The 18652-nt window shown below is 33.1% G+C and overlaps 1 protein-coding gene across 3 annotated transcripts in view; it reads left to right on the top strand.

The window, feature by feature from the left end:
• The window catches only part of LOC144446949 (prominin-1-A-like), a 62503-nt gene that overhangs the window by 28964 nt on the left and 14887 nt on the right, over nucleotides 1-18652 (top strand). For all 3 annotated transcript variants that reach the window (XM_078136795.1, XM_078136797.1, XM_078136796.1), the window contains exons 7-19: nucleotides 150-346; nucleotides 713-820; nucleotides 2605-2668; nucleotides 3781-3857; nucleotides 4692-4768; nucleotides 6245-6403; nucleotides 9102-9228; nucleotides 9433-9536; nucleotides 10650-10734; nucleotides 12110-12256; nucleotides 12670-12774; nucleotides 16779-16847; nucleotides 17582-17635. In XM_078136795.1, coding sequence (XP_077992921.1) covers nucleotides 150-346; nucleotides 713-820; nucleotides 2605-2668; nucleotides 3781-3857; nucleotides 4692-4768; nucleotides 6245-6403; nucleotides 9102-9228; nucleotides 9433-9536; nucleotides 10650-10734; nucleotides 12110-12256; nucleotides 12670-12774; nucleotides 16779-16847; nucleotides 17582-17635 — 1373 coding nt within the window. The remainder of the gene's footprint in view (nucleotides 1-149; nucleotides 347-712; nucleotides 821-2604; nucleotides 2669-3780; nucleotides 3858-4691; nucleotides 4769-6244; nucleotides 6404-9101; nucleotides 9229-9432; nucleotides 9537-10649; nucleotides 10735-12109; nucleotides 12257-12669; nucleotides 12775-16778; nucleotides 16848-17581; nucleotides 17636-18652) is intronic.

The raw sequence follows: 18652 nt of genomic DNA, 5'->3' as shown, positions 1-18652 counted from the left end.
TACTGTACAATTTCTGTAGTCTTGCACAACTACAAGCCTGGATAAGGGTTGTACAAGACATATACTAGCACATTTATGAATTAATGTTTTGTCTCAGTGTTATTCGACATTGTAGGCAAATTGATTTTTTTCATTTCACTTCACCATAGATATCGAAGCGACTCGTGATGGTTTAAACAACATGAACACTTTGAGTACTGATCTTAATGATGATTATGGAACATTCTGTACTGCATTGGACACATTGAGAGGTGATGTTGGTGCACCTACATGTGGTGTTTGCAATAGTGCCATCCCATCTCGGGATCTTTTAACATGTAAAACTGGGCGTGACTTTAGTGATGCTGTAAGTAAAATATGGATAATCTACATATCCTAGTTCAAGTAAGCATTATACTTAAAACATTGTTACTTCATGATAATAAGCAATTTTACTGTTTGCATACACTGATAATTTAACAAATTTGTAACTAACTATTATGGGAGAGAGAGGAGTAGACTTTTATATGCTATTCATGTGCTAAGATTACTTCTACCAATTCTATTTATCTTTCAAACTTTTGAAGCAGTATTAGCAAGTGAGGCATGATATCTTTTGTTTTACTAGGAATTTCTGAAAAGTACTTTGTAACACTAACAGTCTAACTATGGTACTGTAACAACAGTGATAGAATTCACATATTAAGCTTGTCATGATTTCTACATCATACAGAGTGGTAGTGGAAGTTATCCTAGGATCACACCAGCAGACTCAGTCACTGTGAAAATAGCAGCATTAGATGCTGTCTTAGCAAACGATCCTAAGACTACTGCTGAAGATGTAAGTATAAATAACAGTTTAATCTCTTTAGCTATCCATATTTTATTGTTTTCAAACAATCAATAGGAAATAATTGTGTGTAATAGTTGCAATCGCTATATTGCTGCGAGATAACCTGAACAAAAATAGCGCCAATCTCATTGTGGTATAATCTGCATGTACAGTGCAATGTATATGGGTTTTGTTTTTTTAAATGACTGTGTATCCACACAACAATCCAACCCTGTTGTTACCTAGTATGGATTATACACCCATCATTTTACTCTTACTATTGGTGGTGGTCTTAGTTGCTGGATGATTATATCATATATGTAAATGTTTAGTTTATCCACTGGCCTAACCATGCATCCATATTATTTTAGCAATATACATCATCATTTCACTGTTGCTTATGGGCATGGTCTACTTGCTACGCATATGGGTGTGTGTTCATTTGCTGATTGTTTATCCATCTGCCAGCCCTGTTTTTACTGCTACCATATACATCATTTGGCTGTTAATTGTTGTGGGCATGGCCTTGTTGTTAGGCATATATGTGCATTCACTTTTTGGATGTTTATCCACTTGCCTAACCATCCCTGTTTTTATCTTTGCAATACACACCATCATTTGGCTGTTGCTATGTTTATACTGGCGTTTGGTTAATGCTAAGTTGCTAGGATTTTGATGGTTGCTGAGGGCAATTTTGTCAAAATGTGTTTTAAACAACACCAGTCTGCAGAATACCACTTATAGGAACATCCTCACCAAACTTCAGGCCTATCCACCAAATAATTTTTGAGATATGTAATTTTTGACAAGGCAAATTCACATTTTTACATTTAATTTGCATAACACTGATAAGATCATTATGTGCCAAACAGTTCTTAATCTACACTCCCTAGACATGTACTCATCAAATTCCAGCCCAATCTGCCCAGTAATTTCTGAATGAAAACATTTTAACCAAAAAACATTTTTAGATCTTATTTGCATATTACTGATAGCATTTTTATCATGTCATGAACAATTCCTCATCTATACTATCCTTTAGAACACAATTCCCTACCAAATTTCAGACCAATCTGCTGAGAAGTTTTTGTGTCAATTAATTGCTCATTTGCATAATTAACGAACTTTGGCAAATAGGGCCCAGACCAAGAAAGACTATGCCAAATTTGATGAAACTTGCCACAGATATTGATCATAGAGATGTTATAGTTCTTAATGAAATTTAGTGGTGTCAGTTAATTGCTCATTTACATAATTAATGAACTTTGGCAATTAAACTGCAAACTGCCACAGATATTGATCATAAAGAATTTGACCGAGCAAAGACATGATGGTATCAATTCAATAGCAAATTTGCATAAATGATGAACTCTGGCAATAACAGATATATAGCCAGGACTGTACTGAAATCAAGTGAACTTGCTACAGATATTGATTACACAAAGGTATAACAGTACAGAGAGACATTTCAAAGTCTCAGCAAGCACATTAACAACATTTCCCCTTATACCGGAGCATTTTCACTTCATCTCTGGTTCAAGAAGGAAGCCATGATAAAATTGTTTTATAAATTAAAAATCCAAAATTTATTCCCAATCCTCATCAATATGGCTACTTTAATCTGTAATGTCCTTTGCAAAATTTAATGTAACTTTGTCTTGTTATCTTGTGAAAATAAATTGATCAATTCACTTCCGTATGAATTTGGAGAAAGTTGAAATACAGAAGCATATTAGTAATTGCGATATAGAACAATCCTGCAATTTTTACCATAATTATGTATTTTTCCACAGAGTAAAGCTACATTTGATAATATACCTGACACAGTTTCTACCAATACTGCAACAATTGTTCAAGGTATGTAGATTCTTTATAATTTTTAAAAAAATTAATCAACCTGTACTAATAGGAATTATCTTTTCACAATCGTGTCTTACGCAATCAATAATCATCAGTTCATACATAGTTTCTTAATAAGCATATACATGTGACTTATTTGCAGAATATTACTTTGTTTGAGAAGTATACACATCTAGTGTAAATATAGGTCAAACTATATCATCGCCAAAAGAAATTTTGAATACTTTTTTGTGTAAAGGTGAAGACCCAGTTAAAATGACAATTGGCTGACACTGGAGATTTTCCTCTTCTTTCATTATGATTCAATTGCCACACACATCAGGCCTAAAAAAATAATTGTTTTGTTCCGGTTACCTGACAAAACCTAGCTTTTCACTGCCAACCATAAACTTTTTCTTACGTATCAAGAAAAAAATACTAAAATGAAAAATAGTGGATGCAGAAACTGCCATCAACTTAACAAGATACTCTAAAACTGTTCCTCCAATCTGTAATGGTTTTACATCTGATATGAAGAAATAAATAACACAGAGACCATTTGGAAAACAATGGAAAACTTGAACTAGGCACTCACACAGAAAAAAATGAAATAAAATAAAATAAAATATCTACCTACCCTACCTATTCTAAAATTGTGTGTAACCAGAACCACAAAACTTTTTTTATTAGGCCTCAGAGTAATTGTATTACATATTTACAATAGGTTGCTCATATGTAAACGAACATTGGGACGTGTCACTTTCAAGATAACCTGCCATGTTTACTATATATATCTTATTTATTGCTGTCATTTCATGCCAAGCCTCATATCATAATGTGATAGATTATAACTGATTCTGTTCTAATGATTATTTACCAATATTCAGTTTGTTAAATTGCATTTGTTTATGACTCAACTCCTTTCCAATCTGCATCATGTGATGGTGGAGTGAGTTGTGGCCAAGCTAGATTTGCCATGACAAAGCTTTTGTTGGCAAATTGATTTCAAATTCATCACAGACTTCTGTTCTTACTGTTTTGAGCCTTGGTGTGGAAAACGACAGCATGATTACCTGGTATTATAAGTATTGATTACAAACATGTATATTTACTTTTCATTTTGATACCAGACATCAATACAACTTTCTCAGATTTTATTACCCAAATTGATGGTCAAATCAATCCACTAATAGATCAATTATCTGGGGTAAGTTTAAGTGCTTTTTTGCTAGTCATATTACATTGAACTCCAAAATTTAATGCATTATGTACCTGCCCATTGCATTATACTAGATTGAATCAAGTTAAATGTGTCTGTTTCTGTGGGCTGATAGTATATGTCATCACAATCTTTTATAAAACGACATTGACAGCTGACGGGAAGCAAATCAACTCTAAACAAAGATTGAATATCATTCATTGTAGTAATTGTGTGAATAATTAATACAACTGTATTCATATTCCAGTGGCTAAAGAATCCACAAAGCCTTTACTTGTTATCTATGTTTTTTTAAAAATATTCTCAGCTGGTATAATAATAATTATATGTTACAGCAATAAACCATCCCCAGGTGCTGGTTTATTTCTAAATAATCATACCATACTCCCTCAAATGAATTCCTAGTGTAATTTTCTATTTTGTCACTATAAAATCATCATGCTCAGTAGAGAAGATTATAAATGCAAGTGTTACATATATAGATGTATACGGTACATAGGTAATCAGGTGGCTATTAGGCCTATTTTTGAGTGAAATCATGGCAGTTGGTTAACAAGGTATATATAGAGAATAACTTGAACCCCCCCCCCCCCCCCCCCCCCCCCCCGCTGTCAAGTCATTCTATATACCCTGTTAACCAATTGTGCCATGGTGCTTTTAATCCAGTGTGTCAGTGTGCCAGATTGTTTTTATTTCTACTATTAAGCCACCTAACTATGGGGTACCGTAGTACTGAAACATAGAACTTCTGAAAATAGGATGTACAGTATGTCACACCGTCTTGGATATTCTTTACCTAAAACTTCAAATGTCCTATTTTAGATGACAAGTGGGGTGACAGATATAAAGGATCAAATTACAGGCTTTTCAAGTATACTTACAGAGTATGATCAATATAGGTAAGTGCACTTAGTCATGTACATGCATTATCATTATGCAATTATATAATTCAAATATTGTATCTCATACTAATTTAATTGTATTATACGTCACCTGTCACCAATCTCGCATTCTGATTGGTCAAGAGCCCTGCAGATACACAGGCGTATTTTTCACCAACAGCCGTATTTTTGCTTGTTGTATCACGTGATCACTGGATGTCCCCTTGTAAACAAACCAAGCAGACAACTAGAAATACAGCTATAACCAACATTTCCAAATGCCAAATTTATTGTCAACCGTATGAAATATCATCGTTGTATACATTGTAACAAGTCTTTGAAATGTATGTTTTGTGTCGGAGGGAAAATGTCAAAAATTCCATGCAGAACGGTGATAGTCCAGATACGGCAAACGCACGGTCGTCACGCGATCGTGAACATGAATTCCTAAATTTATGAACGATATCAAAATTACCACCACAGAGGGTGCAATTTTTCCTTAACTAGAACAACAAAGTATATCACGAACATTTCTGTACATTTAATGGAATACAGTACGCAAAACAAAGACGCACTCATTTTTCTGCTGAAGGTTATAAGTTTGAATATATCTTTGAGTGATATGCAAATAGTAAACATTACGTCATACTACTGAGCAAACGCACACTCTGATTGGATGATAAAGTTAAGGCTGAGATGTGAACAACCGCACTGCAGTCATTAGAGAGGTATGTGATACTACGCCCAAAAGTATAACGCGGAAGTGATTTTGTTTTAAAATGAAACAGCATTTTTAGACATTCAAAAATTGAATTTCGTAGTTGCAGGTGACGTATAAGTATGTTATCCGCAAATACGGTTCCATATCTTGCTGCTCGAGGTAATTTTTCCGGTATAACGGCTCGCCTCTGGCTCTCCGTTATTACCGGAAAAATTACCTCTCGCAGCAAGATATGGAATGGTATTTGGCAAATAACAGGTACTTATACATGTCCAGTATATTGATGGTGTAAAGGGAAAGCAGAGATATGTTTGGTCAAGATACAATAATATGCCAGAACCCCATGACATGCGAGTGCTAGTGTAGTGTTCTCAGGGTATATTAAAATTGCCACTCTACAAAATAACAAAATTATATTCACTGCACCATAGTGAATAACTCATTAGCTTTTACTGACAGTGCTGTTATTGAATTCACATCGTGGATCTTGTTGACTTGAAGGAATAAACAATGTAAAATTCAATTGATGTGATGATTATATGTCAAATCTACACCATCCAAAGGGATGTCTTTTTTTATCAAAGCTATTTCTAAGCTAATGCAAAATGATGTATTAAAGGTACCATGAATGAGTGATTAAAGTACTGAAATCCAGGCATGAACTCAATGGCTATGTTGCCATTATGATAGTCCTGCTGACTTTTAAATGTGTGCAACACTTTTACTCTGTTTTTCCAAAACCTTAAATGTTGTTGTCATTTTATCATTTACAGGTGGTATGCAATGACAGGCCTACATGCTGTTGTGTTGCTTGTTGTTGTGTTTAATCTGATTGGCATTTTATTTGGAATGGTTGGTTCATGTACTTCATCGAGTTCAAACCCAACCAAACGATCTGGATTATCAAATTGTGGTGGGCTTTTCCTTATGGCGTAAGTTCTATGATATCATATTACTGGATTCGAAGATTACTTTTGACAATTTAAACTCTGTCATTTTGATATTGCTCCATCTTATCATTTAAATATCTTACTTTCAAAAGATTAAATTATACTCTGTTTTCCAAGGTCATGTTCATAGAAAAAAGGCATCCAACAGCTATGCAAATTATGTAATCACATGATCTGTCATGCTTACCATGCTTACCTACAGGTCAATGCTACAGTGGTTTCTCAACCAAAATCATCGGTTGTATAACCTTGCAATGTGCATGTAATATCAAATTTAGTTTTAAAACGTAAGTAAACATAATTGTTTAACTAGATTTAAACAGAATGCCTCCCATAAGGGAATCACTAATAACTCATTAAACTAAAAAAGTATGGTAACAGTCTCTTTTTGGACAAGTGTGCTTCCTTAGGTTAATGTATGTGCCAAATTATACAGAATTTGAAGAGTGCATGATCCTGCTTAATTACTGAATATCGTTCATTATTCAAAATACTCATTAAAGGTAAAAGTAGGAACAAACTTCATAGGACAGGTGCGTATTATTATGGTTGATATATGTACCATATTATACAAAATTTGAAGCTTGAATTTTTAAGATACAGCCTAGTTACCTAAAATCGTTAATTATGCAAATATTTCATGAAAACTGTAAGCTGTATCAACAAATTTTAAAGGACATATCTGCTTCATTATGTTTAACATATGTACTAAATTGTATTGAAATTGAAGTATGCAGTCTTAAGATATAGCCTAATTCCCAAAAATCATTAATTACGCAAATTATTTATTAACACTGTAAGGTACATCAACTAACTTTATAGGACATACACAATTTGTTATGGTTAATGTATGTACTGAATTGTATTGAAATTGAAGTACGTGTTAATTACCGAAAATCATTAATTTTGCAAATTATTCATTAACACTGTAAGGTACATCAACAAATTTTATAGGACAAATGTATGTTGTTATGTTTAGCGAATGTACTCAATTATATTGAAATTAATTGGTTGATTTCATTGATATGCAAATTTCCCTAATTAACATGAACAGATCTTGCTCAAAAACTAATCAGGTCAAGCCATTAACCCAAACATTATAGGTACTAAATTTCATTATAATTGAGTTAGCCGTTTTTAAGAAAATGGTGACACAGACAGACAGACACACACACACAGGCAGACATCCCCCTTTTAATACCTCCCATACCTTTATGGGAGGTAAAAATGACATTTGTTCCATCATTTTAATTACTTTCTTTATATTTGTTTTGGATTTTGTAAGTTTGGAGCTGAGCTCAATGGAAATAAGCTACTGGATGGTACACAAATCACCATCGATCATCTACATAATTTTTAGATAGAATTATAAAGTTCAAATAAAAGTACCTCCACACATCAGACTCATACTACCCAAAGATGTATGTAAAGTAATGTCTACATTTACCAGTTTTGGAAGTACATAATTATTATGATAATGTGATCATAGCATAGAATGCCTCGCCGGGCATGAACAGGGAAGTCATTCTGAACAGTTGAGAGAACAATGTTCGGTAGAACAGGCCTTACGGGGGTGATTTGCGTTTTTTATCTGCCCTGTTTTGACATCACACAGGCGAAGATTTGCATGTGTTTATGTGATAAACGGAATATTTCAATCTGCAAATTTGTTGGATGGGATAACATGATTGTGAAAATACCAAGAAAGATTCAAAGTATTACAAGAATATCGATTAACTATCTTTTGACAATTAGCATGATAGATTTAACTTTCATCCCATTGTAAAAAATAGTGCAAATGGTATTGTAGCACAACTGTATTCTTTCAGAGGTCACGTTAACACATTATTTGACACTTGGGACGCAATTTTTGGGATGTGTCAGTGGGGACATGTCATAAACAGGGGACAAATGGGGCTTACTGTAGGCAAACGTACGGTTATCATCTTTGCTTCGAAGTCGTAGAACAAGACATAGAAAATTTAGTCAGTTCTCTTTGTAACTATTTTCTCATCTCTGTGCAGTGTGACCTGTGAAATTTGAATACAGTTTCATGTGCCCCATGACCATTTCCTGACATGGAGAGCATGTCTTGGGTATATTATCATTACTTATCCACGTGATTGGCCAATCTCCAATAGTTTTGGATTTAAAGCTTTTGATCAAAAAGACACATTTTTGGACCTAATTTGCTGATGGGATCATGTCAGGGACAATTCTTAATCTACACACCCCTAAGAATGTTCTGACCAAATTTCAGACCAACATGCCCAGTAGTTTTGGAGTTCAAGTTTTTTGACAAGAAATGATGTTTTTTGACCCAAAACACATATGTATGATGTGAACATTTTCATTTGAACAATTTTCATCTACACACCAAAAAGTAATATTCCCACCAAATACCAAGGCAATTGGTCTGGTGGTTTTTGAATTGAAGTCGTTCACACACACACACACACACACACACACACACACACACACACACATTTTCCCTTGCCTATAGCACTACAGAACCTCAGTTCAGTTGTGCTATTAAAAAACAATGCAAATCTCTGCTTGAAAAACTTCTACACACATTTGTATCTGAAAGCATTGTATCTGTAGACCCTCAGTGCATAGTGAGATTTATTTTGCTAGTATCCAAATTTATTACTGACATCCTATTATTCTTTCTCCAAAGGTCTGCTGGTTTCTGTTTTATCTTTGCCTGCTTCTATATGTTCCTGACAACTATTCCATTCATGATTGGTGCACCAATTAACAAGTTTTTGTGTCAGCCTCTTCTCAATGGACAAATTCTAGAAAGTGTAAGTAGTCAGTAACAACTTTCAATTTCAGGAAAATCTACCAAGCAATGGAACATGCACAATTAAAACGGAAACTATGCAATATGAACTCATCACTATTATACATAATTCATTTTTTATCATATTTTCAGTATATATTCATATTTATTTTATTTTATTTTACCCTTTCACATATTATTATTAATATATTTCTATTATATTTAGACAATTGATAATTCAGATGGGTTTATGGGTTCCAATGGATACTTCTTGGGTGACACAATATTTGGTGATGGAACAATCAACTTTACTGTCACTGGAACACTAAAGTAAGCACTAAATAAGTTACTGTTATTGATTTTAGCATATCATGTTTTCAATACGATATATTCCAGATATAAGAAAGATAACAGTTTTCATGGTATGGCCACTAGGAGTGCTGTTCACAAGCCATTTGATGGTAGGAAGTGAGGGCCAGTATGGTACTATAATTTAAAGACAGCCAACATTAAGTTACCACACCTTCTCTAAGTTTTTCCCACAATACTATTTTATTAGAGATTATCAGTAATCAAAACATGCCGAACCACTATCATGGTAATACTACAGTTATGAACATTCAGAGTTCTTTCACACACATTTCATTCACTGCTTCATGCAACCAGTGGCCATGACACAAATTTTAATCCTGAGTTTGCCAACGTTGATTCCTCTTGTGGTGATTACCTGGGAAATGGCTGGAACTTCAGTCACTGGAATACGGCATATTGTTATTATTCATTATCTATAATTATTTAAAATATCTTACAGCATCTAAATGCTGCATAGTTGAAGACAGCCTGTGCTGGCTTGTGCTGTAGCCAAGCCTTGTGTCTGTGAGCATCATTTATGTTCTAGTAACAACACCACTGTTACTATTACTACTATTCAAATGTCTTCAGTCATGAGATGTACAAGTCTGGCAATTACATTACACTTTATAGATGTTATTCCCCAATGTTTTTCTTCATTCAGCCAAGAAAAATACTAGTGATCTAAGGGGCCTTTGTCACTATAGCGACACACAGTGACAAGACTTAGGTCAGAGTATTTTCCAGCTGAATGAAGACAAATATTGGAGAATACCATAATTATACCAGCACCATTAATATCAAAGAAGAATAGTAGAAATTCATGGCAATTTTGAACATTTTGACTCACATTTCACACACAGCAGAACCAGTGATGTAGACACATGTTGTCAGGGGACACAGACAAACATTGTCGTGATGCAGAACAACCAGACTTTTTGTTCAACTTGGCTTGTGCATGGTATAATACACATTATTTTCTGCACTGCTGCCATTTATTTATAACATGAATGAGCATACATGCATGTGTTGGTTACAACCACTGCATATTTAATGGAAGATGTTTTAAATTAATTGCTTTTTTATTTTCAGCCAATGTGACAATGGTGCCACATCATACACTGCCTTTGGTCTAGAGAATTTAGTTGACATATCAAAATACACAGACTTCAGTCAGGTGAGTATATATAAATGTGCTGTATATAGGCACGTATACCAGCCAATGTCAGTCTAGCAACTTATAGTGACAAAGACCCTTCGATTCATGTCACTTATATTTTCCTTGGCTTAATGAATAAAAAATATTGGGAAATAACATGTAATTATATCTCATTTAATACTTATCGTTTGTTCATTCAAAATAAATTTTTTAAACATCAACTGTTACAAACCTCATGACACATTTATGTATACTGTACTGGATAATGATAAGCTCAAACTCTGAGTTGACCAAACGATTTATTGTTGTGACAGCAACTTGAGGGAATGCACATACATCAAATTCTTGATACATTACTGTAGGCACACATCATAAAAATATAGTGTACATTCAATTTCTTGGTCAACACCATAACTTCTGCTCCACACACTTCATGCGCTTCACATGCATGACTATAGGCACACATGAGAATAAGTCTGCCTTCTTGTTCTATTTCGACCCTCCAGCATGAGGGCAAAATAGCACCAATAGCACAGCACAACACTGTATTTAGCTGTTAAATTTGCTGGGCATATTTGCGTACAATTTTTTTATTCACTTACCTACCCATCCCTGAGGCTGTTGTTATCTTTGTAATATGCATCATTTCACTGTTGCTATGGGCATGGCCATGGTTTGCTAGGGCCATGGAGTTGTGTCAGATGTTTTGAATAACTGCAGAATAACACCTCCAGAAATATACCCATCAAGTTTCAGCCCCATTCACCATGTAGTTTATAGTTTGTGACCAACAGTTAGATATTTAGACATAATGTGCATATTGCTGATGGGATCATCATGTTGTGAATACACCTTCATCTACACATACTCAGATACACCGCCACTAAATTTCAGCCCAATCTGCTTAATATTTTTGGAATGATAGATTTTTGACCAAAAAGACATATTTTTAGCCTTAATTTGCATATCACTGATGGTATCACCATGTCATGAAGAATTTTTAATCTAACACACCTAAGAATTTTCCCACCAAATTTCACCCCGATCTGCACAGTAGTTTTGGAGTGTAAGTTTGATTTGAAAAAATTCCCAACTATAGAGTCTAAAAGTATAAATGTCGCCACCAAATTACAAGGCAAACAGTTTGACAGTTTTTGAGTTAATGTCGTTCCCATAGACAGACAGACAGACAGACACCGCACATGCCTTATATAGCACTACTGAACCATATCAGTAATGTGCGAAAAAGCTATTGCAGGTACTGAGAATTTGAATAACTTATCTTGTATGAAGGTAGATTTTTAGTTTGATACACTTCTAAGGAAAATGAAAATGAATGCAACTCCATTTGTGAAGCAGAGATTTCACAAGTAATTGTCATATTGACTTACAGTATATTGATGACAGTCAGTTTAATGAGGTGGCGGACGACATTGATCTGAGTGGTGTTGAGATCATGTCAACGGATACTGAGAATAATCTGAATCAATTCAAAGCTGCTAATGTCGCTGCAATAGACTGGTCAGGTTATGACACTGAGGTAAATAACATATTTTAATTATATAAAATAGCTTTTTTTTCAGCTCCATGGCTGCTGCATTGAGATTCATCTTTTTCATGTCCAGAACATCTATATGTGTACACTGATTGCAAAAGATGATAGGAATTAAAAGTTAGATGAAGTGTGCTACTCATTTCATGTTTAAACCTTGCTAAATATCTAAGTTAATTTTGTCTTTGATATATATGGCATGGACCATAGCCATTTTCATCTTTGTTTAATATTGTAATCAATGTGTTTTTCTTAAAATCTACCACAGTGTCCTTTAATATTGAGGAAATATATGGTTCAAGTGTTTTCAATCATCATTCTCTCAAATATTGTAAATTAATTTCACTAACACGCTATCATCACAATAGGTTTATTTTCTATTTTCTATCTAAATTTTCCAGTTAGCAGGTGACCTGACTGACATACCAAATGATGATCTGGATGATTTTCTCAATGCTTGGGAGACCTGGGCTGCAGGACTAACTGATAGTAATGATATATCTAAAGTATGTTTTAAGAAATTGTTTTTCATGTCCACGATCAACATCATTCACATGAATTTGTAATAATCAAAAGGGAACTTGCAAACTTACCATGATGAATATCCTGAATGGTGAATCATGGGAAATATAATATGCCAAGCTTGTTTATTAATCAATCTTCTGTTATAAACAAGCATGGAATATTCTCTGTAAACACAAACTGTGACTAGAGCTTTGCTTGCATAGATTAGGAGTACTATAAAATCATATTATTAGGCCTAAAATATGGTTTTGGTTACCTGACCCCACCTTAGTTTTTCACTGCCGACCCTAAACTTTTTTTCACATATGCGAGAAAAAATCATATAAAATCCACCTTTTCTAAAATTTTGTGTAATTTGAACCACACAATTTGCTTTATTAGGCCTTATCATTACCTCCCGTAAGGGTACGGGAGGTATTAAAATTCAAATGTCCATCTGTCTGTCTGTCTGTCTGTGTGTCTGTGTCATCATTTTCTAAAATACGGCTGGCTCAATTGTAATGAAATTTGGAATATATAATCTTTAGGGTAATAGCTAGACCTGATTAGGTTTTAAGCCAGATCGGTTAATGTTTAATTACAGAAATTTGCATATTAATGAAATCAAATAATTAAGCAATATCTTAAGACTGCATACTTCAATTTCAATATAATTTAGTATATTCGTTATAACAACATACATTTGTCCTATAAAATTTGATGATGTAACTTACAGCGTTAACGAATAATTTGCAAAATTAATTATTTTTGGTAATTAGGCTATATCTTCAGAATGCATATTTCATATTCAACATAATTTAGTACATATGTTAACCATAAGAAAACACATGTCCTATAAAGTTAGTTGATGTACATGTACCTTACAGTGTTAATGAATAATTTGCATAACTATAAAATTTGGTGCTATAGCGTACAGTTTTAATGACAAATTTGCATAATTAATGATTTTAGGTAACTACGCTGTATCTTAAAAATGCAAGCGTCAAATTTCATATAATATGATACATATATCAACCATAATAATACGCACCTGTCCTATGAAGATTGTTGCTACAACTTTTACCTTTTTAATGAGTATTTTGAATAATGAACGATATTCAGTAATTAAGCAGTATCATGCACTCTTCAAATTCCGTATAATTTGGCAGTGGCCGCACATACATTAACTTAAGAAAGTACGCTTGTCCAAAAACAAAGCCTGTTATGATAGTTTTTTTTATTTTAATGAGTTATTTGCATAATTAGTTATTCCCTTACGGGAGGCATTCAGTTTAAATCTGGTTTTATCAAATGATGTGTAGTGACGGCATGGTTACACTGCAGACCCTTGTATGAGACACTGTGTTATTCTATAACTGATTCAGTAGTAATTCAGTAGAAAATCAGCTTGAGTTTCACATCATGACCCAGAGTTCTGAAGAAGTTTGAATTGGATGGAATTTTGAAAACTTATTATTAACTGATTGCCACACATTAAAAAGTATCAAACTCCCATCATCCCTCGCATCTCAGTATGCTTGATCTACTATTGCAGTTTTCAAGTTCCCTATTTGGTTAAACACTTAATTTTTTAATTTTTACCTCCCGTAAGGATACGGGAGGTATTAAAAGGGAGATGTCTGTCTGTGTGTCTGTCATGTGTCCGTCTGTGTGTGTGTGTGTGTGTGTGTGTGTGTGTGTGTGTGTGTGTGTGTGTGTGTCACCAATTTGTTAAAAACGGCTGGCTCAATTATAATGAAATTTAGTACATATAATGTTTGGGGTAATGGCTAGACCTGATTAGTTTTTGAGCGACATCTGTTCATGTTAATTAGGGAAATTTGCATATCAATGAAATCAACTAATTAAGCAATATCTTAAGACTACATACTTCAATTTCAATATAATTTAGTATATTCGTTAAACATAACAACATACATTTGTCCTATAAAATTTGTTGATGTACCTTACAGCGTTAATGAATAATTTGCATAATTAATTATATTTGGTAATAAGGCTATATTTTAAGAATGCATACTTCAAATTCAATATAATTTAGTACATACGTTAATCATAAGAAAACGTATATATGTCCTATCAAGTTTGTTGATGTACCTTACAGTGTTAATGAATAATTTGCATAATTAATGATTTTCGGCAATTAGGCTATATCTTATTAAGAATACATACTTCAATTTTGATATAATTCAGTACACACGTTAAGCATAACAATCACATATGTCCTATAAAGCTTGTTGATGTACCTTTCAGTGTTAATGAATAATTTGCATAATTAATGATTTTTGGTTCAAATTAGGCTATATCTTACAACCACATACTTCAATTTCAATACAATTCAGTACATACATTAACCATAACAAATTGTGTATGTCCTATAAAGTTAATTGATGTACCTTATAGTGTTAATGAATAATTTGCATATTTAATTAGTTTCAGTAATTAGGCTATATCTGAAGACTGCATACTTCAATTTCAATACAATATACGTTAAACATAACAGAGTGCATATGTCCTATGAAAGTTGATTTCGCTTAAAGATTAAGTGAATAATTTGCATAATTAATTATTTTCGGTAATTAGGCTATATCTTAAGACTGCACACTTCAATTTCAATATAATTTACTTCATACATTAAACGTAACAAAGTTTATACACCCTATAAAGTTTGTTGATGTACCTTACAGTGTTGATAAGTAATTTCCATGATTATTGATTTTCAGTAATTAGGATATATCATAAGAATGCATATAATTTAGTACATACGTTAACCATAACAAAGCGGATATGTCCTATACAATTTGTTGATATAGCTTACAGTTTTAATGCAAAATTTGCATAATTAATGATTTTTGGTAACTAGGCTGTATCTTAAAAATGCAAGCTTCAAATTTCATATAATATGGTACATATATCAACCACAATAATACGCACCTGTCCTATGAAGTTTGTTGCTTCAACTTTTACCTCTAATGAGTATTTTGAATAATGAACGATATTCAGTAATTAAGCATTATCATGCACTCTTCAAATTCCGTATAATTAACCTAAGAAAGCACACTTGACCACAAAAAAGCCTGTTACCATAGTTTTTTAGTTTAATGAGTTATTTGCATAATTAGTGATTCCCTTACGGGAGGCATTCAGTTGAAATCTAGTTCTATTTGATTTATTTACTTGGCAAAATAATATAGTAAAAAATACATATAAAAGTGCTGTTGAGTATAACACAAGAAAGCAAATAATATTTAGTTCCATTGTGGTCCTCGATTTCAAAAAATTCAAAATGGCTGTGGGCATACCGGTACACCTCTGGTCATATATAATTGAAGTAAGTTTTGGTAAAATGGAATTGTACATAAATCATTGAAATGACTCCTGAAAATACAATTACATACACATAATAACATACTTAATAACATGATATAGTTTTACATAACTCATTTTTAATGTTGGCAAGCATTTGAGATATTACATGGTTTTTTAATACACTTTTAGAGTGAGACTGTCCATACTGCTAAGACTTAGTCCTTATTGACAGTCATAAACTGTTCCATAATGCAAAGACTGAATGTCAACTTTTTATTTGGGGAATTGGGAACATGAAGGATGAATTAATGCTATTTCTTGTATAACTATAATGACTTCTGTATATTTGTGCTTGGTTTCTCATGTAATGATGCGCATAGCCATTATAGATGTTAAATGTGATTTAATTTACATTTTGTAAAGTTGAATGTGTCGGATGATGTCTGATCTGCAAGGCATCAAAGCACAGAGTGCGAAATTTTAGTATCTGCATATACAGTTTGAAAATACTTCAGCACAGAATACAAGTCCAGCATGTAAACAAAACTGGTCTTTCATCAGTAAGACAATCTTACAAATGGGACAAATGTTGTTTCTTCAGTATCTCCAATTCCTTATAATGGAGAGAGAATTTACTATTGATAGATAACCTAGAATATCAATATTTCTTTCCCTACAGGCAAATGCTGCGATTGCCAAGATAAGGACATTTAATACAGATAAAATGATTCCAATGAAAGCGCAAAGGGTAAGGTCATTAGAGATTCAAATTTGCAATTCTAACAAGGGTTCAATCCAACTTTACATGTAGTATACAAGTTGTGACTAATTCACTTTTGTATTTTTCTTAAATATGTGAAATTCAGAGGAAGAAAGGTTCTTGATCAAAACAACAATGAAAGCAAAACACAAAAAGTTATCGTTCTTTTTAGCCCAAATAAACAATTATTTTGATCTATCATAAAATCAAGGTCTCAGTGCATCATAAAAATTCATCACATTTCAGAAAGTGGAACAAATTTTGAAGAATTTTCACACAAATCTATGATTTCAACCTTGCTTCTGTCCGAGGAATTTAACAATACAAACAAAAAGTGATCATACAATGCAATTTACAAAGATCTTGTTTGATATCTACCAAGAAATGAAGTACTTCACACAACATGATAGCAGATATAATTCTGTAAACCTCATGTTTTCTTAAATCTCTTTTGGCATTTTACATTGGACAAGAAACTGTAAATACATTCAATTTACCTTGTATGGAATTGAGAAGTATATGAAATCATTCATAGAAACCCACAATTTCAGAATTACATGTTTAAAAATATACTATGAATGAACATGTATTTCAAATAAGAAGCATATGTATCTTAATTATCACTGTCACAGTTCATACATATGTCTAATGATAAAGTTGAAGACAACTTTTTCTATTATTTTTATAAATATAATTTTTGTTGTCTTTTTTTCTTTTTACAGGACAATGTAGAAGCAAAGTTGGCTACTGTTAAGGATAATGCAAATTCAATAAATGTAAATAAAATTTATTATTATTTTCAAAATATATAATGCTTCAACTCCTACACTACTATTGTTAACTTTTAAAAACAAGTTATTCTGGTCAAAAACATAATCCATACACATTGTAAAACAATTGGTCTTCATTATACACATGTTGACAAGTGGTGGATGGCAACAACATCCACCTGTTTCCTCAGACTGTGCTTTACCCCAACATAGTTGTTTCCTTTAGGGCAGAGCCTAAATATCAATTGAGGGAAACAGTCTGTGTTGGGGTGACCCACAGACAGTAGAGAAACTGACTGATGTTGTAAGATCAAACATCACATGTGTTGTAAGTAAATACACCTCATCTGTATCCTTTGTCATATATGATTTGCCTGTCTAGTAGAAATTATAATAGTGATGGGTAAACCCAGGCAATTCTGTAACTCAGTGCACAACTATTGTAACAGTGAATATTTCTCCAAGCACAACACAGAAATCTGCAAAACCTTGCTTGTTTAATTACCAAATTTGTTCTTTCAATAGTTCCAAAGTACTTTTTGAAAAAAAAGTGTGACTACTTTATCTTTAGAAAATTGCAAAAATTATAGATTTCCTACACTCTGGCATATCTTCTATCTGTAGCCAAAGACGTCATATTCACCTGGTATGAAAAGTATCCATACAAAAATGCTTGTCCTGTGATCTCATTTGCACTAACAGTGCATAAAAATTATCAATATCAAATTATCATGTTTCCACAAAATGGACATGAGGAATGGCTTAGGTTTGTTGCAATATATAATGACATTTCCATCATGAAAATGAACATTAGATGGATTTGCGAGAGATAAACACTTACTTAGTCCAGCTATATCATCAAGAACAACTTTTTGTAGAAAACATGTCAGTCCTACAAAAATCTTACTTCTGTGTAAATAATGGGTGAAATAAATGCATGGGTATGTTGTCCTCATTCTTTAGTTTATGACCCCAAGTTCACAAAAAAATGGCCACACGTAAATATCACAGGGTCTGCAATAT

The sequence above is a fragment of the Glandiceps talaboti genome, chromosome 15 (genome assembly GCF_964340395.1).
Source record: "Glandiceps talaboti chromosome 15, keGlaTala1.1, whole genome shotgun sequence".
NCBI classification, from domain to species: domain Eukaryota; kingdom Metazoa; phylum Hemichordata; class Enteropneusta; family Spengelidae; genus Glandiceps; species Glandiceps talaboti.
This window is presented reverse-complemented; position numbering and strand designations above follow the sequence as displayed.